The 21248-nt window shown below is 35.4% G+C and overlaps 1 protein-coding gene and 1 long non-coding RNA gene across 3 annotated transcripts in view; one reads left to right on the forward strand and one right to left on the reverse strand.

Moving 5' to 3' along the window:
• Positions 1-21248, forward strand: part of LOC118012472 — a 157667-nt gene that overhangs the window by 50778 nt on the left and 85641 nt on the right. The gene's annotated exons all lie outside the window — the stretch shown is intronic.
• LOC118012471 overlaps positions 6826-21248 on the reverse strand; it is a 275259-nt gene continuing 260836 nt past the window's right edge. The window contains exons 7-8 of one of the 2 annotated variants that reach the window (XR_004679715.1): positions 14427-14666; positions 6826-9733 (exon numbers count right to left, since the gene is read on the reverse strand). Coding sequence is in view for 1 of the 2 variants with exons in the window: in XM_035008086.1 (XP_034863977.1) it covers positions 14626-14666 (41 nt within the window). In the remaining variant the exon portion in view is untranslated. Of the gene's footprint in view, positions 9734-13475; positions 14667-21248 lie in introns of those variants that run through there. The other variant, XM_035008086.1, reaches the window with a different exon arrangement.

Below are 21248 nucleotides of genomic sequence, written 5' to 3' on the forward strand. Positions count from 1 at the left end.
TCTTTCGAATTTTCATAGAATCAAGAGAGCTAGAAGATTGTGTGTGTGTGTGTGTATGTGTGTGTATGCACATGTGTGTATGCATGCATGTGTATGTTTGTCTATTTTGGCTCCTTCTTTAATATAGCAACTCTAGTTCACACTCCATTTAGCTAAATGAAAGATGTTTACATTTCCTTTAAGGCTGTTGCTCTTCCAGTCCCTCTGGCAGCAGATACAAGAGAATAACATCCTGCTTTGCATGGCTAAAGGTACCTCGGCTGCAAAAACGTTGTATCGAATGTGTTTGAGGAAATAAATGATAGGTTGTTCTCACAAAGACTGTACCATGTGTAAGAGAAGTTTAGTTTTTACCTTTCAATTCCATGCAGTTAGCTATTATCCTGAAACATTCCTGGATTCCCAGAATGCAATCAGCAGCTTCGGGAACTGACAACATTTATAAGCTCCAACTGAGTGGTTTCACTCTGTTGATCCCCAGTTCCAAAGGATACATGTGGGTTTTGGTCACAAGTGGAAAAAATTTGATTTTGTGTTTCAAGTGGAAACCTCTTTAGCCATTTTAATGTACATGTTGATTGGAACAATTTCACAGAAGGGGTATTTAAGAGGGTTTTATATAAATTAAAGGATCCATAGGTGACTTACCCCATCTTTTTCCCATTCCTCAGTGATTTAGCTTAAAACAGTAAAATGTGTAGTATTTTTTTTTTTTATTAAACCATGGTTGACATATAATGTTGTATTTAGTATCAGGTGTACACCATAGTGATTTGACAGTTCTATACATTACTCATGCTTACCACAATAAGTAGAGTCACCATACATCATTACAATATTATGGATTTGTTGCATATGTTGTACTTTTCATCTCCAAGACTTATTTATTCTATAACTGGAAGTTTGTATCTCTTAATCTCCTTCATCTATTCTGCCCATCCCCCCACCCACCTTCCCTCTGGCAACCACCAGCTTGTTCTCCACATTTATGAGTCTGTTTCTGTTTTGTTTTTTAGATTCCACATATAAGGGAAGTCATATGGTACTTGTTTTTCTCTGAATTATTTCACTTAGCATAATACCCTGTATTCCCATCTATGTTGTGGCAAATAGCAAGATCTCATTCTTTTTTATGGCTGAGTAATATTCCATCATATGGAGATATATGTATATATATATAGAGAGAGAGAGAGAGAGAGAGGTGAATATCTTTTCAAATTACAGTTTCTGTTTTGAATAAAAAAACCAACAGTGGAATTACTAGATCATATGGCATTTCCACTTTAATGTTTTTATGGCATTTTTAAAATTTATTATATATATGTATATATATATCTTTATTTGATTATAGTTGACACACAATTTACATAAGTTTCAGATGTACAACATAGTGATTCAATAGCTATACATTATGCTTTGCTCACAAATGTAGCTATCATCTGTCACCATACAATACTATTAAAATATCATGGTCTATGTTCCCTATGCTGTACCTTTTATTCCTGTGACTTATTCATTCCATAACTGAAAGCATGTATCTCCTCCTCCCCTTTCCCCCTGCCTTTGGCAACCATTGGTTTGTTCTCTATAGGTCTGATGCTTCTTTTTGATTATTTGTTTTGTTTATTAGATTTCACATTTGAATGAAATCATATGGTATTTGTCTTTCTTTGTCTGACTTATTTCACTTAGCATAATACCCTCTAGGTCCATCACTGTTGTCACAAATGGCAAGATTTCATCCTTTTTCATAGCTGAGTAATACTCGTGTGTGTGTGTGTGTGTGCATGCCTGTGTATAAATCTATTTTTTCATTCATCCATCAGTGGACACTTGGGTGGCTTTCATATCTTGGCTATTGTTAATAATGCTGCAATAAACAGAGGGGTGGATATATCATTTTGAATTAGTGTTTTCATTTTTTGGAGGCAAATCCCAAGTAGTGGAACTACTGGATCATATGGTAATTCTATTCCTAATTTTTGGATAAATATCCATACTGTTTTCCACAGTGGCTTTACCAATTTACATTCCCACCACCAGTGCACAAAGGTTCCCTTTGCTCTACATTCCTGCCAACACTTGTTTTTTCTTGTCTTTTTTATTCTAGCCATTGTGAAAAGTGTAGGGTGATATCTCATTGTGGGTTTGATTTGCATTTTCCTGATGATTAGTGGTGTTGAGCATCTTTTCATGTCTATGGTCACTTGTATGTCTTCTTTGGAAGCCTGTCTATTCAGGTTTTCTGCCAATTTTTAATCAGATAATTTGTTTTTTGGTATTGATTTGCATGAGTTCCTATATATTTTGAATATTAACCCCTTATCAGATATATTATTTCCAACTACCTTCTCCCATTCAGTAGGTTGCCTTTTTGTTTTGTTGACTTCACTATGCAAAAACTTTTTGATACAGTCCCAGTAGTTTATTTTTGCTTTTGTTTCCCTTGCCTGAGGAGACCTATTTGTAAAAACATTACATTAGCCATTGTCAATGAAATTACTGCCTGTGTTCTCTTCTGGGAGTTTTATGGTTTCAGATCTCACATATAGATCTTTAATCCATTTTGAGTTTATTTTGTGTATAGTGTAAGAAAGTGCTCTAATATAATGCTTTTGTATATAGTTGTCCAGTTTTCCCAGCACCATTTATTGAAGGGACTGTCTTTTCCCATGTGTATTCTTTCTCCTTTACATTGATTAATTGACCATATAAATGTGGCTTTGTTTCTGGCCTCTCCATGCTGTTCATTGGTCTGCATGTTAATTTTATGCTGGTACCATATTGTATTGGTTACTATGTCTTTGTAGTGTATCTTGTAATCTGGGATTGCAATATCTTCAGCTTTATTCTTTTTTTCTCAAAATTGTTTTGACTATTCAGGGCCTTTTATGATTCCATACAAATGTTAGGATTATTTGTTCTAGTTCTGTGAAAAATGCTGTTGACATTTTCATAGGAATTGTATTTGTATCTGTAGATTGCTTTGGGTAGTATGGACACTTTAACAATACTAATTCTTCCAGTCCTGATCATGGGATATTTTTTCCATTTGTTTTTGTCATCTTCAATTTTTTTTCATCAATGTTTTATAGTTTTCAGAGTACAGGTCTTCCACTTCCTTGGTTAAGTTTATTCCTAGGAATTTTATTCTTTTTAGTATGATGGTAAGTGGAATTGTTTTCTTAATTTCTTTTCTTGCTATTTTGTTACTGGTGTATAGAAATACAACCAGTTTTTCTGTATTTTGTATCCTGCAAATTTACTGAATTCACTTGTTACTTCTAATAGTTTTTTGGTAAAGTCTTTAGGGTTTTCCATGTATTGTATTGTATTATCTGAAAATATTAACAATTTAACTTCTTACTTTCCAATTTGGAAGGCATGTATGTATGTATGTATGTATGTATGTATGTATGTTGCTGGATTGATTTGGCTAGGATTTTCAATACTATGTTGATAAAAGTGGTGAGAGTGGACATCTTTGTCTTGTTCCTGATCTTAGAGGAGAAACTATCAGTTTTTCACAATTGAGTATGATGTTAGTTGTGGGTTTCTCATATTTGTGGAGGATTTATATCATGAATGGATGTTGAACTTTGTCACATGCTTTTCTGCATCTATTGAGATGATCATATGGTCTTTATTGTTCCTCTTGTTAATGTGATGTTTCCTCTTGATTGTTTTGTGAGTATTGAACCATCCTTGCATTCTTAGAATAAATCCCACTTGATCGTGGTAAATGATCCTTTTAATGTATTGATAAATGCAGTTTGCTAATATTTTGTTGAGGTTTGCTACATTTGTTTTCATTAGGGATATTTACCTGTAGTTTTGTAGTTTTATTTATTTGTAGTCTCTGTCTCATTTTATATCAAGCCTTGTAGAATGTATTTGGAAGCTCTCCTTCATCTTTTATTTTTTTTGAATAGTTTGAGAAGAATAGGTATTAATTTTTCATTAAATATTTGGTAGAATTCACCTGTGAAGCTGTCTGGGTCTGGGATTTTCCTTGTTGGATGTGTTTTTTGTTTGTTTGTTTTGGGGGGGTTAAATTTAATTTTATCACTAGTAATGGTATTTTCAGATTGTCTATGTGTGTTTCTAGAAATTCATTTTTTTCTAAGTTGTCCAATTGTTTGGAACATAATTGTTCACAGTGGTTCCTCAAAATCTTCTGTTTTTCTGTAGTATTGGATATTACTTTTCTTTTATTTCTGATTTTTATTTGGATCCTCTCTTTTTTTTTTTTTATGAGTCTGGATGAAGGTTTATACATTTTATCTTTTCAAAGAACTATCTCTTGGTTTCATTGATCTTTTCTATTGTGTTTTAGCAGACATTTCATTTATTTCTACTCTGACATTTATTTTCTTTCTTCTACTGACTTTGGGCTTTGTTCTTCTTTTTGTATTTCCTTTAGGTGTAAAGTTAGATTGTTTGAGATTTTATTATTTCTTGAATTAGGCTTGGATAGCTATAAATTCCCCTCTTATAACTGCTTTAGCTGTATATCAAGGATTTTGGATACTTTCCCATTTGTCTCCATGTATTTTTTGATTTCCTGATTTCTTCATTGACCCATTGGCTATTTAACAGTATGTTGTTTAGTTTGCATGTGTTTGTGGGGTTTGTTTTTTTTGTTTTGTTTCAGTATTTTTTTCTTGTGATTGATTTCTAGTTTTATACTGTCATGGTCACAAAAGATGCATGATATATTTCAATCTTCTTAAATGTATTGACTTGTTTGTGGACTAACATGAGATCTATCCTGGAAAATGTTCCATGTGTACTTGAATATAATCTGTATTCTGTTGTTTTTGGATGGAATTTCAGTGTGTAGCTGTCAAGTTCATTTGGTCTAATATGTTGTTCAAAGACATTGTTTCTTTATTGATTTTTCTGTCTTGATTATCCCCTGTTGTAAGTAGGGTGTTTAAGTCCCCTACTATTATTGTATTACTGTTAATTTCTCCCTTTGTGTCCATTAATATTTGCTTTACGTATTTAGATGTCCTCATATTGGGTGTGTATATATATATATATATATACGTATATATATATATATGTATGTATATATATATATATACGTATATATATATATATATGAATGATATATCCTCTTACTTGATTGACACTTTTATCATTTTGTAACACCCTTCTTTGTCTCTTGTTACAGTCTGTTTTAAAGTCTATTTTGTCTTGGGGCACCTGGGTGGCTCAGTTCATTAAGCATCTGCCTTTGGCTCAGGTCATGATCACAGGGTCCTGGGATTGAGCCCCACATTGGGCTCCCTGCTTGGCGGGAAGCCTGCTTCCCCCTCTCCCACTCCCCCTGCTTGTGTTCCCTCTCTCGCTGTCTCTCTCTGTGTCAGATGAATAAATAAAATCTTAAAAAAAAAAAAAAAAGTCTAATTTGTCTTTTTTTTTTTTCCCTGCCATTTTCATGGAATATCCTTCTCCATCCCTTCATTTTCAGTCTCTATATGTCCTTAGGTCTGAAGTACTCTCTTGTAAACAGAATATAGGTGGGTCCTTTTTTTTTTTTTTTTTTTAATCTATTCTACCATTGTATGTGTTTTGACTGGAGCATTTAGACTAGTTACATTTAAAGTAATTATTGATAGGTATGCAATTCCTGCCATTTTATGAATCGTTATCTGGTTTTCATAGTTTTTTTTCCTTCTCTCTTTCCTTATGGTTTGATAGCTTTCTTTATTGTTATGCTTGGACTCCTTTCTCTTTATATGTGTGTGTGTATGTGTATCACAGGTTCTTGATGTGTGGTTATGATGTGGTTCATATATAACATCCTCTGGGTATAGCAGTCTACATTAAGTTGATGTTCTAAGTTTGAGCACATTATAAAGCACTAAATTTTTATTCCCCCTTCCATGTTTTATGTACATATCATACTTTTTATCTTTTTACTTTGTGTATCCCTTAAATAATTTTTGTATACTTAATTTTACCACTTTTTTGTTTTAACCTCCGTACTGGCTTTATAAGTTCTTAATCTTTTTCTATGTTTGCTGTTACATGTGAATTTTTTCCTTTTATAATTTTCTTCCAACTATGGCCTTTTCTTTCTATTTAAAGAATTCTTTTTTTCCAGATTTTATTTATTTGATAGATAGCGAGAGATAGCAAGAGATAGCAAGAGCACAGGCAAGGGGAGCTGCAGGCAAAAGGAGAGGGAGAAGCAGGCTCTCCACTGAGCAAGGAGCCTGACATGGGGCTCGATCTCAGGATCCTGGGATCATGACCTGAGCTGAAGGCAGACGCTTAACTGACTGAGCCACCCAGGTGCCACTTAAAGAATTATTTTTAACCTTTTTTAAGGCTGGTTTAGTTGTGATGTATTCCTTTAACTTTTGTTTATCTGGAAAACTCTTTATCTCTCCTTCAGTTCTGAATGATAACCTTGCCAGGTATAGTATTCTTGGTTGTAGATTTTTGTTTTTGTTTTTGTTTTCGTTTTCTTTCATCACTTTGAATATTTCATGCCATTCTCTTCTGGACTTCATTTTCTCCTCAAAATTAAGGGAAACTTTATAGGGTTTCCCTTGTACATTACCTATTGCTTCTCTCTTATTGCTTTTAGGATTATCTGATTATTGACATTTTAATTGTGATGTGTTTTGGTGCCAACCTTCTTGGATTCAACTTTTTAGGGGTTCTCTGTGATTCCTAGACCTAGATGTCTGTTTCTTTGCCCTGATAAGGGAATTTTCCAGCTATCATTTCTTCAAGTAAGTTTTTGCCCTCTTCTCTCTCTTCTCCTTCTGGGATTCCTGTAACATGAAGTTCATTATGCTTGATATCTCTGAGTTCCTTTAACTTATTTTCATTTGTTATTATATTTACTGTCCAGCTTGGTTGCTTTCTAGTACATGGTCTTCCACATCACTGATATGTTCTGCATCCTCTAATCTGCTTTTGATTCCCTCTGGCATATTTTTCATTTGTTATCAAATTCTTCAGCTCCTGATTATTTTTTTATACTTTTTTATATCTTTGTTGAAATTCTGAGTTCATCCACTCTTCTCTCAAAATCAGTATCAATTATGACCATTGTTTAGAACTCTTTAAGTCTTATTGCTTATCTTCCTGTTCTTTAGTTTTTTGTGTGTGATTTTTTTTCGTGTTCTTTCATTTGGGGCATATTCCTCTGTCTCCTCATTTTGTCTAACTCTCTGTATTTGTTTCTATATATTAGGTCAGCTATGTCCTCCTGGTCTTGAGAGTACTGGCTTTGTGTAGTAGAGTTTCTGTGATGCCCTATATCTCAATTCCCCAGTCTCCAGAATTAGGAACTCCAGGGATGTCTCCAGGGATGTTTGTGGCTGCATATAACCCCCTGTTGTTGCTATGATTGCTGTGGGCACATTGGTGGTTGGGCTGGGACTTGGCCAAGCTGAGTGCAGTGACCTGCTTTGCCTACTGTGGGCACACTGGTCAGAGTTTTCTCCTTGCACTGTTGAAGCCCAGATACAGGTACCATAAGCTTGCTAGTGTGCAAGGCTGACCTACATCCTGGCTGTTTGTATTCAACAGCTCTGACAGCTATGGGTGCACTGAAGGTAGGGCTTGCTCCCTGTTCAGCCAGCAAAAGGGCCTGGCTGCAAGAAATGTGTGCATGCTGGCATATAAGGTTATCTTCCAACCCCCAGGGCAGGAATCATTTTGGAGGGGCACCAGTACCAGCTGAGGCTGCCTGCTGGTTTAGTGAGGCAGGAGCCACGTTGGAGGTGACCTGCCAAGGCAGGCAGGTTGGGTGGGACAGATCTGGAGGGTAACATCAGGGAAGCTCACATGCCACCAGTGTAAATGGAGAATGTTAGAACTGGCTCCCATAAGCATCCAGCTATCTAGGCTGGAGGAGCACAAGAAAATGGAATACCAAACTTTTGTTCTTGGGGAAATGTGCAGAAAGGGGAAATTTGCCCCTTTAGTGCATGTCCTAAAATTAGTCAGTAAATCTTCACATGTATTCCAGGTGCTTTCCAAGCTGTTGTTTCATGTCTGTATCTCCAGTATAGTTATTTAAAATACTGGGGACTCTGTTTCTTATTGCCCCCTGGGTTCTCCTGAAGTTAAACCCTGCTGATTTTCAAGGCCAGATATTATGGGGACTCATCTTCTCAGTGTGCATCCCCAGGGCCAGGCATACCTAGTATGGGATCCAATCCTCTCAATTCTTGGTGCTTGTGATGTGTCTCCCATTTTTGGTCAGTTGTGCCAGGGATTTGGTTCCTGATCCCATTATCTCTGCTCCCTTTATCCTTTTGGATGTAGTCTCTCTCTATGACTAGTTGTAGAAGATCTGTTTTGCCAGCATTTGGATCATTTTCAGAGGTAGTTGTAACAGTAGTTGTTGTTTTGGTGTGTCCCTAGGACAAGGTAAGTTCAGGATCCTCCTACTCTGTCATTTTCCCTGCCCTCCTCTAAAATTTCTAGTATTTTCATCAGAAATATAGAAGTAAAACTTCTTCTCTGGCCTGAAAATAAAATATTTTCAAAATTTGGGGGAAGAAAAGAATGAAAAAAGGACAGTTAGTTCTCTATCAGTTAGTTCTTTTCACAATAATTACACATAAAAACCATCTCCAAACTCAGTCACTTATATCTCAGTCACAATCTGCAGGTCTCCAAAGTTAGGGTAATCTAGGCAAGGCTTAATTGGATTTGCTTCAGTATGTGGGTTGAATTCAAATCTGTTTCAGATATCTCTCTTCTTTGGACCAGCAATAATATGCATTTAAGGCATGTTCTTTTCATACTGAAATACAGGAGTATAAGATCACAAGTCAGACAATGTAAGCATATTCCAAACATCATACCGTGTCTGTCATAATCTAATAGCTAAGTTGACAAAAATATAAAAATGTTTATATAAAAATTTGTATGATGGCATGAGCAGAGCATGATAGATAATGGAAGAAAGGCATCAAAAAAGGAGAATTGAACTTCTGGCTTTAGGAAATGATATTAAAACAATACCCAAAAAGTTAGAGGCAAAGGATGGGGTGTGTATATGTGTGTGGGTTAGGGTTCTCTAAGCCAGAGAACCTCATATGTACTGAACTCAATGAACGTTGAATGTTTCAATAGATTAAAACTGTAATGAATTTGTTGAATCAGTTCATTCTTCCATTTAAAAAAACAAATATTTACTGATTTCCTACAATGTTCTAGGTATATTCCTAGGTGTGGGAGTTCAAATGAACAAAGCAGATAAAATATTGTGTGAGATAGTAGTAAGTTCATTTTAATTAGCCAAGGAAAGGCCAAGAGGGTGACAAAATAGATGAGGAAGCAGGCATACAAAAAATTAGTGGCAGAGCACTCTAGGCATAGAAAAGAATGAGTAAAAAGCCTTGAAGTGGAAGAGCAGTTAGTGCATTCCAGGAATAGCTAAGAGGCCTGTGTGACTAGAGTAAGTATGTGAGCAGAAGAGTGATGTATTTGAGCTATGTTTTAACAAGATCACTCAGACAGCTTAGTGGAGAATAGGCTGTAAGGAAATGCATCAGAGAGAATATATGTTGTAACAATCTGAAAATATCAAAGGCTTATTAAAATTGTGTGTTTATTGTTCGCACAAAACCCAACATAGATGTTCCTGGATAGGTATCTCTCTTGGATCACTCTCTTCTAATTAGTGACATATGGATCCATATTCCTTCCATCTTGTGATACAGTGGTCTTCCACAACAGATCTCTGTGGCTTCTGGGGAAGGGAACATGAGAAATGAGTAATGCATAATCAACAACCTCAGCTCAAAAATATGACCAACTCAGTTGCCTTCCATTGGCTAGAATTATTCACATGGTTCTGCCTATGTCCTACAAGGCTGGGAATTTTAGTCCTTGGTCGGGCACCTACCTTCAAGTAAAATATAAGCCTAGCAATTTATGCTATAGGAAACAAGAACAAAGGCAGGAAAACCAGTTTTGAAGCTATTATAATAATATATGTGATAATAGATAGGGATTAGACTAGAAGCCTAAGAATGAAAGCAACTGTAATCTGGATATATTTTGAATATAGCACTGATAGAATATGCTAATGGATTAGATGTGGAGTAAAAAATAATTTTAAAAAAGGGGGGGTGGGGTGAGGAGGAATAAATATTAACCAAATATCCATAAGAGAAATGAGGAAAAGTATAGAAGTAACTGGGAGATGATAAGGAATTCCAATTTGGCATGTTAAATCTGATTTGCCTAGAAGATATTTAAACAGATAAACACCATGCAGTTGGACTTGAGTTTGCAGTACATGTGACAGGTCTTGGATGGATATAAACATTTAGCAATGTTTATTCATAGTATTAGAAGCCATAAATCTTGAGAAAATCACTGGAGAAAGTATAGTGGGAGACAAATAGGTGTTCAAAAAGGATCTGGGAAAAGATGAAGACTCAACATAGTAAACACAATAAAACTATTGAGGTGAGAAAAAAATAGATGTGATGCACTAGAAATCAAATGAAAGTATTCCAAAGAAAATAGAAAAATCACATTTATTGCCCCTGCTAAGCTCAATAAAAGGAGGTCTAGGAATTAGGTGCCAGATATAATTAGGTGGAGGTCATTGATATTTCATTCTGGCAGAATGGTGGGTATAACAGACTGATTCAAGTGAGTTTAAAAGAGGAGAAACATTGGAGACAGTGAATATAGACATCTTTTGATGAGTTTTGCTACAAAAAAAAAAAATAGAGAAAGGGCCAAGTAGTTCAAAAGCAAAGTAAAAAGAAGTATTTGCTTGTTTTTAGGTAAACTGGGGGCCAAATAAGCCCATGTTTCTTCTGGTTGCTTCAGTTTTTGTAGTGAAATAGGAAGTAAGACTGTTATATGTGAGCATGAGTTGTTGGAAGTTGAGGAAACAAGAGTAGGTCATAAGTAGTCATTTAGGAATATGAGAGAATGAAAGCACTAGGAGAAAGTGGTATGACTGCCTGACAACATTAAGAGCCTACTAGATTTTACTAAGGTTGTGGCTTTGCCATGAGGAGAGAAAATGACAAGAGAAATGAGGTTATATGTAAGGGAGTGATTATAATAACGGGCCATGGAATTAAGCTGGATAAGATAATAAATAAGGGCTCAAGGGTGTGAAAAGGAAAATCTGATGGGATGTTTAAGCATGTCTGAAGAACTGTTGGAATTGAGAAACTAACTATAAAGGTGGACCATGGTGATGCAAGAGTGAAAGGCTTTAAATTGATATTATGGAAGGAGTTGGGTTATTGGTAATGACAAGATCTAGCATATGACCTTGAGAGTGGATGACTGAGGAAAAACAGAGACTAAAATCACTGGAAGGGAGAAGGCCAACGAATGGAGAGGTCAGGGTATTGGAAGAATCCTCTAGGACTATGTGGACATTGAAATCCTCAGGAATTATGTTGGAAAAGTTGAAGAAAATGAGAGCAAGCTTACAAATTAAACCTTTAATCAGTGAGGAAAAGAGACCTACAACATCTGTAAAGGACTGCAACTTGAGAGGTCCTGAGTGAGACAGTCAGATGATCAGAGACTCAAAGCTGGGTGTTGTCTGGGAAGTGGGTGGAGGAAAAGAGTTTAGTAGCAGAGCAAGGAAAAGATGTACCACAGCTTCATGCCCCATGATAAAATGAGTATGGGAGAGAAATCAGGTACCACTCGAAAAGGCTGAAGAGGAAAATGACTCTCAGGAGAGAGTTGGAGTTCCTCTATAACAAGAAGGAAAAAGGAACATTCAGAGAAGAGGATGAGGATGGATCTAGAGGAAGGGGCTGGAAGACTGGCCAGGAGTCAAAGAAGACCTGGTGGAAAGATTTCAGAAATCAGAAGGATAGAAATGGGGGCAGATATGCAGACGGGTATGGAATGGAGGGTAGGGAATTAGAACTTGGGCTCATTAAGGTAACTGAGATAGATGTGAATAAAGACCACCAAAGAATAGGCCTTGAGACTATCAGGACCAAAGTATTAATGAGCCTATTACCAAGGATCATAGGTCTTTCTAGAACACTCAGTGTACTGGGGTTCCTTGTTGACTCCTGTCAGTGGCTGGGAAAAGAGAGGGAGGCTGCACCCAATTAATGAAAATGAAGAGGAAAGTAGAACCTACCACATTCTAGAAGGGAATTGAGTCCATTCTCATTTCAGGAAAACTGAAAGCTCTTCCTGATGGATTCAGGAGCCATGGAGTCTGTCAGTCGCTCTGGCCTCTAATTTTTAATATTTTCAAGATTATGTAGTATGTTGTGTTCTATATGCCTAATCTACCACATGAGAATACAACACCACAGTTGAGAGAGTCAGACATCCTGAGTTCAAAGTCTAGCCCTATGAGTGATGAGCAACTTACCCTCTCGTACTCAGTCCCACTTTCAAGTAAAACTGAAGTAATAGTAGAGAGTCAGAGGTTATTGTGAGGATTTAGTTAGCATTTGTTTAAATGGCTTCAAATAATTAAAATGAAGTTCTCAGACACTTTAATAATTTAAAATAGTTTGTGATGTATTATCTGAAAAAGAAATTTGAATTCTACCTCAGCTTCTTCCCAGTTATGCAATATTAGGCCAGTTATTCAATCTTTTAAAAATAGATGATTTATAATATCTATTTTACAGAGTTGATAAGAGGTCCTAGTTCTTGTTTCATACGTGATTTGGATTATTAGTAAATTTGTCACTTGACGTATATAACAAATAAAGCATGTGTTTAAATTAGATGCCATAATACAATTTACTAATAAAACCTACCAGCTTCCATGGAACCCTCAGTGGGGTGATACATGGCAATGTGGGGTATAAAAGTAGTGTTTAAACATTACTGTTTTGAATATTATCACAAAAGCATTTCTGGTTACAATCATTCTTGTCTAAATTAGATGAGCTATAAGTCCAATCATTTTCTACTTGGGGTCCTACTTCAGTACTGTGAAACTTTTTTTTTTGCACCCCCTGACCCATGTGCCTAAATAGTAAATGATATAATAAAGAACATTTTAATGGATATAAATTCATTTTTCATCTGGGCTAAATCCTTGTGAGGCCAGGGATAAACAACTGCTTTCTTCTAACAAGAAATTATACCTTAAAAATGTCCATCAGTCTGTTTGCCGTACAGTCAGTTCTCCATGTCCTCTAGCAGTCCTTTTGCTCTGAGCGGTGGTTCTGTTCTATACTGCTTAAATGCTTATGTGGAAACACTTTCTTATTCAGGAATCAAGTGTTAAGGCTTTGAAGGATCAAGAGTTCAGGGGAGGTTTTTGAGGAGATATTTGACAGGACATCGCCACTGGCCCCCAGTGCAACAGAGCTACATCGAGTCTGTCCTTGTTTTTGGACTGAACCTTCAACATTGTACATTTGAGGAAGACTGAGACCTCTTTGAGTTTTGTTCCATGAAGTAACAAGAGTAACTGTCAGGACAAAAATAAATAGTGCCTCAAAAAATAACAAAGCTATTCTGAAGAAAATTTTCATCTCTCAAAATAATCCTGTGAAAATTAGAGGTAAATTCTTTAAGACCACAGATATTTCTCATTATTGCTTTGTAATTTAGCTATCCTGCTTCGAATTTTTACACAAAGATGTGCAATATGGATAATGTTGATCTTTAGCATTCAATAATCACATTTACTATCAGATGTTATTTGTACCTTATATTTCAAAGTGGCACAGAAAGTACTGAGTAAAAGAATTCATCAGAAGTGACAAGATTTTTAATTCCTTCTGGTTCCTTTGATATTTTTCTTAAGTAGAATATGTAAGCAATGCAGCCCATACGTAAAACACATCTCAGTTTGTTTATTCTGCTTTTTATTGCACATTTGAAAATTAATAATTCAATGTTCTAATATTAGCTGTCATCTTAGCTGTGATAAAATTAATAATTCATCAAAATATCAAACAAATGCTGCCCCTTTTTTCTAGATGAGAAATCTTTCAGCTTTGAGAAACCATGTTTGATTTTTTTATTTTGGGTCATATAATACTTAGGCATTTAAGTTATAATTGTAATGTGTTCATCTTAAATATAGAAATCTGCATATATCACAATCGATGATAAAAAAATGCTTCCTCATTTTATACTTGGTTTTTCATACCCTAGCTTATTTCTTAGCAGATGAGCATTCCAATAATTCCAATACAAGTGGTGCTTTCAGGGTAACGATCTATCCTGGCTGAGTAGATAGTCCCACCATTACTCCTAATACAAATAATAAACATTATTAAGAGTAGCCCCTTTAACTATTGTTAAGTATTTAGGTTTCAGTGACAGCGTGTCACCCTACCTATAGACCACACTTTGGGAAATGCATAATCTTTGCCTCTTGGTGAAGCATAACTCCCAGATTTGATAGAAGTACTTGGATGTTGTGGACTAGAAATGGTTGTGAGATTAGCAATAAACTTCTATACCTTGAAAGGGTTGTCTTCTTCCAGGGGTCCTCCCTCCTCCTCCTTTCTGGTGACTCTTACCACTGTCCAGGTTGCTGTGTTCCTTCTCTTTAAAAGTGAGTTCAAACCTGATTAGTGTTTGGATTATTCAAATAAGCATGCATTGTAGCATCCACACTAAAACGTGGAATTTTTGAGCCTGTATACCTAGAAGAATTTTTCATACTTTTAATCCGCTATGTGCAAAAGATCTTGATAAATCTGTCAATAGAAACAAAATAAGATGACATGTTAAAAAGCCTATCTTTTCCTCCTACTTTCACAAAGTAAATGGGTATCTTTATAGCAAAGAGAAGCAATGCTAACAATTTTCCCTCATTTGATAAAATTATAAGAATTCGTTTATCACGAGTTTCTATATGAGGATTCTATTTCAAAAAAGACAGTCCCCACTTTATAGAAGGTAGTGTGTTTGGCCCTATAGGTACCAAAAAAGGAAAATGTAGTCCATTCTCTTAACATAATCTAATATAGCAAGTAGACAAATATTTGTTTAAATTGTGATATGCTATGGAAACACATAAGATGGTTCACTCAATGCAGTGCTATCTTTTCTCATAGACATCTAGGTAATGGAAAATTTTGTCAGGGAATCCATTAACAACCAATTCCAGTTGAGGACAGTAGTGATATTACAATAAAATTTCTCATGAAGTTTTATTCAACCCACATTTGTTGAATAAGGACCTACTATGTGCAAACTACTTGGCCCTGAAGGTGATAGTATGTCATCATATCCTCTGCCCATAAAAAAAGTTTAGAGGTGGTGTATAATATGCAAAATAGAAGGTGGTTTTTGTAAAAAGAGCTTTATTAACATGATATAAGATTTGAGACAAAAATTTCCTGTGGGCTAGGGAAAAACGTGACCTTCTAGAATATTAAAGGTTATAGTCTAGCTTAAACTTTTAATAAGTAAGATGTTATCACAGAAAAATATGCTCAAACCTAATTTTCTATTCAAAATATTTCATAAGTGTTCTGACAAAGATAGGGATTTGTTCATTTCTTCTGTTATCTTGGGTTTTACTTATTTGATACAGACTAGAATATGGGTCTACTCCCATTTTATTTAGGACCCCAAAATCTCCCCCAGTGTGACCATACTTCATAGCTCTGGGTCTCATGCACATATTTAATAATATGACAATTCTTATCTAACTCTATAATCCTTCAGAAACAGTCTTCCATGTCTGATATGCTTGGTCATCTCACATTAGATGGCAAGAACCTGGAGAGAAGAGACCTTCTGTTTGTAGAATTTTCTTATGTATTTCCTTACCCATAGGTGGCCTTCAGTGGATTGGACCAACTTTCTATTGCCTGGAACTGATTTGGGAGATTGAAGGGTCTCAATCTAAAGTCAGGAATTATGGAAAAATAATAAATCTGTTCCCTAATCAAAGATCTTTGTATTACAGTATGCCAGTGCTAAGATCTGAATTTTTATGTCCCCCTCAAATTCGTGTTAAAATCCTAACCCAATGCAATACTCATTAGTAGAGCTTTGGGAGGTGATTAGGTCATGAGAGCAGAGGCCTCATGAAATTAGTGTCCTTATAAAAGAGACCAGAGGGCTGCCAACTTTCCACCAGGATAAAGCTACAACCTGGAAGAGGGCCCTCACCTGATCATGCTGGCATCCTGATCTCAGACTTCCAGCCTCCAGAACTGTGAGAAATAGGTTTCTGCTCTCTAGAAGCTACCCCCTGTGACATTTTGTTATAGAAGCCTGAACAGCGTAAGACAGGTACCTCGGAGCGCACTGGGGCTATAGAGATGAATTGAGATGACTTAAGATATAAGTAAACCAAGCAATTATAGTTCAGTCTAAGAACTACATTTCAAGTTACATTAGGTTAAAAATTGTACAAAATCCCACTTTACATTCTTAATCCCATGAAACATTCTCTTATATGTATCCTTCTCTTCTGAGGCAGATAAATAAAAGCTAAAATGAGGAAAGAACTTAATAACTAATAATACAATATGATTGAAAAACATTTTGCACATGTCTATTACATAGCTTAAGTTCTCAGGACTACTTGTCAGAATTATTTTCTCCTGTATACCTTTAGGGCATAGGCTATCCCATAATATTTGAAACTGGCAAGTCAAATTTGCTTAGGAAATTTCAAAATTACAAACTTTTTGATATGCTTTTTCTTCTATCAACCACATATATTTATTGAGCTTCATTTTTTTATTAGTATCAAAATCTATTGATTCACAAGATAAATATTGACCTGACCTTGCCTTCACCTCAGTTTATATCTACTTCTTAAGTCAATAAATCTAGAAACCAACCTGACAGCAGTCAATATTAGTTTAAAATTCTTAAAATATCAGCTTTGCCACAAGATAATAATTCAGTATTTTATAGATTCTGCCTCAAAGAAGCGAAAAGGCAATGTAACTTACCAGTTTGCTACATAAAGCTATTTCTGTGTCATTTGGTTTCAAATACAAGAATCTCACTCATGCCAAAGAACATTTCTACTTTAATGCCTATATAACTTCTAATCTCTGACCCAAAGTATTTGAAATACTGTATCCCACTTGCTGGTGGCAATTGAATACTAGTATCTTGCTTTGATTCTAATTATAATTAAGCTATGTAATTATTCTTCAAATGACTGATGCTTTCTGTTGGGCTCAGTTCCCTCTGGACTGAATTTTACCCGGAGGTATAATAAATATAGTCAACAGCCATACTGGACTTTGGAAGTTAAAGGCAATAATACATTTGTTACCTCATTAATCAGCTTGTTTTTATCTTTTCAAAGTCTAGGAGAAATAAAACCATGGGTCAAGATTTGCATATATTTATACTATAGATAAAGGAGGTAAGCTTAGGGGCCTGGTCGTAACCAAAGCAATGTATTCTACAATTTATTACTTTTTCTTTTTTAAGGCCACCGCAGTCATCTTTTACTTACACTGTTTCCCAGTGCTTTGGGGGATGGATGACATACTCATACTTCAGAATTCCATAATGAAATCTCCCAAAATGCATTTAAAGAAAAGTTAACCTTAATTTTCCATGTAAGTAACAAGTAAGAAAATTTCATTTTGGAAATAGCCTATACCCAGTTATGTTCTAAAGAAATAGGTTGTGATATTAAAATGTACTTAATCAGACAATCATTTACAGATTGGGAATAAATGATGGGATCAAAACACAAAACATGTTCTCCTATATAGAAGAACATTCCAAAGTATAATGTGAAACAAAAGTTATTCTTTGTCAAGGGCCATCTGACTAGAGGAAAATCATGCACATTGGCCAAAGTATGCAAGGGAGATACAAATACTTCAGGAAATTCTGATGTCACAGTATTGAAATCACATTAGAAAACCTTGTGAGTGGTGCAAAGTTAATAACCCCTCCAGTAAGTTTTAGTTTGAAGGTAGATATCTTATCTTGTTTATATTCATGATTTTACATGTATGTAACATACTTTGCATATACGTGGCTCTGAAATTCAGTTACCATGACAAACTCACACAAATGATTTTTATTCCATGTAGATTTAGAAGAGACTTAGTAAATACAGAAACCACCTATAAGTCTTGATCATAATGTGACATGATTTGCCACATAATATGATTAGAGCCAGGGTCATGAAGAAAAGCCTCCTAGGTAATTAGAATGATAAGGTTAGTATTATTCTTTCATTTATTAACTTTTAATCCCACTGTTCTTACAAGTTGCTATTTCATTTTATCCTGTACTATTTCTTATAATCTTTTCCAGCTCTGTAATTGTGTGTTTACCCTGAATTTAGCATTATAAAAATATTAATACCTCATTGAAAAGAGAATTTAGACAAGGTATTTTGAAATTATCAGTTACATAACTGTTGTGAATTGCATTTTGGTAAGTTTTGATAGTAATATAAAAAGTAAGGGAAATAATAATCCTAACCCCTATCCAAAAGGATTAAAAAAAAGTTAAAGGGAACTCCTCATCTAATTATTCAGCTCCCTCTCTTCTCGTATCTAAAAAACTGAAAATGGTTAAAGAGATACCGTTATTTCCAGAGAACTGGCATTTGAAATTCAACAAAATGTATTCTCCCCTTACCTAGAATTCTTTATATTTTTTGTATTTAGTTTTGGTTAACAGAGTGCTGCTTACAGTATCTCTCATTTGTGTAAGTGAAAAATAACTATGTTTTTATTACTTAAAATATTACAAAAAGGGACAATATGCTAAAAATATGCAGTGAACAAATATCATCTGTACAGACTGGAAGAGAACCTTCATAAATTAACCTTATTAGTGCATTACTGTAAGCGAATGCCAAAAAAGCTCCTAATTTGCATTAAGATAGATTTTTCAGGTTGGCTGCATGATTTAATTAAAGAAAAGATTAAGAATCATTAAACAAGCTGCTCTACCTTGCAATAACAGAATTCATATCTGATTCAGGTTAACGAAAACACAGATGGTGATTCAGTAACTGTTGAGTTGCTGTAACAGAATGAAAATGATCCCATTAGTTCTCTGGAAATGTGAGGGAATTTGGAAATTAGTATGCAGATACATTGTATGGTGCTAGACAGCTTGGTCTGCTCGGATCATCGCTGATTATACTTTGTTTGGGTTGGCAACACTGAACTTAATAAATGAAAAAATGTTCCAGTATACCACAGTTGGAAACTGTTCAAGGTTGAAATAGGTGTGCAGGCTTTCAAAAGGAGAGAGTTAAGTAAACAACTGTCAATCAATTCAGAGCTGGCAACTTTTTTTTTTTTTGCCCCTTTAAGGAATATGTCTGTTCTTGAGATGCAAGTGTCATGAAAATGGAAACCCTTTACTGGATACATATGTCTGTGTGGTATTTATTATTACAAAAGTATTTTAAATGCATAGTATCACCTTGAGAGAGATGTGCAAGTGTTTTAATAGCTTTTTTTCAGGCATAAAAATTCAGTCACTATGAGGATTATTTTTCACAAAATCAATATAATTCTGATGGAAAATGTTATGACAGGATAAAAAAAAAAGTGTAAGTATAATGGCTATTGAAAGTTTAAAGGTGTCAATAAGGACCACAAAGTAATCCTCAAGGAGCCTTTTGGGAAAGAACAACTTAAACAAGTAGCATAGTCAATCACAGCAGCTGACAGCAATAGCCATTGCCTTCAAGAGCTCAACTACACACAGAGCCTTCATTTTTAACACCTGGTTCATGCCATCAGTCTGGGTGCTCACTGTCTGACCCTTCAGAACAAATCTCAGTGACTGTGCAAAAGCCCATTTGGACAGGGTCTTCAAGTCAAATGATCCTATTCTGCTAACTTGTTACAATAAAAATGGAGGTGAGATGTTCTAGATTAAAATCTTCCCAGACTATTGAACTACACCAAAAACTTTATCCTACATGTGCAAATCATCTTAAAACATTAAAAAATGATATCAAATAGTAATGGGCATCCCACACTTTTAATGTGATAATACTAATCTTACGGACATAATCCCCTTTTCAGAATTAGCACAAGGCTTTTCTCTGGCCATTACTATTTATTTAATTAAACTTCTAAAGAAATTTATATTGCCACTTTTTTCTGAAACTTATTAGAACTTGTACTACTGGGGCGCCTGGGTGGCTCAGTCGTTAAGCGTCTGCCTTCAGCTCAGGTCATGATCCCAGGGTCCTGGGATCGAGCCCCGCATAGGGCTCCCTGCTCTGCGGGAAGCCTGCTTCTCCCTCTCCCTCTGCTCCCCTGCTTGTATTCCCTCTCTCACTGTGTCTCTCTCTGTCAAATAAATAAATAAAATCTTTAAAAAAAAAATAGAACTTGTACTACTATACATTGTAGACTATAACACTTGCCAACATTTAAAAGTACGCATATTACAAACATGAGTGTCTTAGTTACAAGTGACACCCCTTCTTGTCCCCCCATTATAAGCCCTTTTTATGGCTTTCAGACTAGATCTATAAGGAAATCATACCAAGAAGAAATGCTACAAAATACTTTCCACACAGTGCAGATACAAACTCAGTATCTGTGATTATAAAGGCCTCGATACACCTCCATTCCTTTTAATGACAACTTTATCTGCTTGGTCTTAAAAAAAAAAAAAAAAAAAAACTGTAATTATAATTTCCCCACAGAACCTATACATACTTGATATGCAATGTATCAAGTAAGACACTGGATATATGAATTGCACATGCAATGTATGGTACTACTTTAAGTTGAGATGCTTAAGAAAAAAAAATTGATCAAGTAGCTACTTGCCACTACATTATAGTATTGTCATTGTTACAGATCTAATGGAAGCCACCTTCACACTAAATGTACAGTGATCTTTTTAGCTACATTTACACATGATTATCTGAAGATTTTGAGTCTCCTCCCACAATGTTCAATAAGGATTTCAAGTAGACTTTTTTTTTTCCTTGTATAATGCCAGTTTTATCTCCATATCTGAATATTCTGTAGAAAGACTAGATTTTGGAAAGTTGATACATGGCAATTTCTAAAATGTTAAAATGACAACCTATTTCCTTTAAAACAAGAGCTTATGCTGTTGCAAATTGGTAGTTTAATTGTTAAGCTGTTTATAGGTGTTGCAGTATTAGCTCTGCAATAACTTGGAGAAAAGTTGATCTATAAAAAACTAAATGGGCTTATTTTATAAAAATCTTCACCATATAGGTGCCTGGGTGGCTCAGTTAAGCATCTGCCTTCGGCTCAGGTCATGGTGGCAGGGTCCTGTGGTTGAGTCCCTCCCCGGGCATCCTCCTGGGTGGGGGGGAGGGGGGA

The sequence above is a fragment of the Mirounga leonina genome, unplaced genomic scaffold, assembly GCF_011800145.1.
Source record: "Mirounga leonina isolate KUSES-001 unplaced genomic scaffold, KU_Mleo_1.0 Mir_151, whole genome shotgun sequence".
NCBI lineage: Eukaryota > Metazoa > Chordata > Mammalia > Carnivora > Phocidae > Mirounga > Mirounga leonina.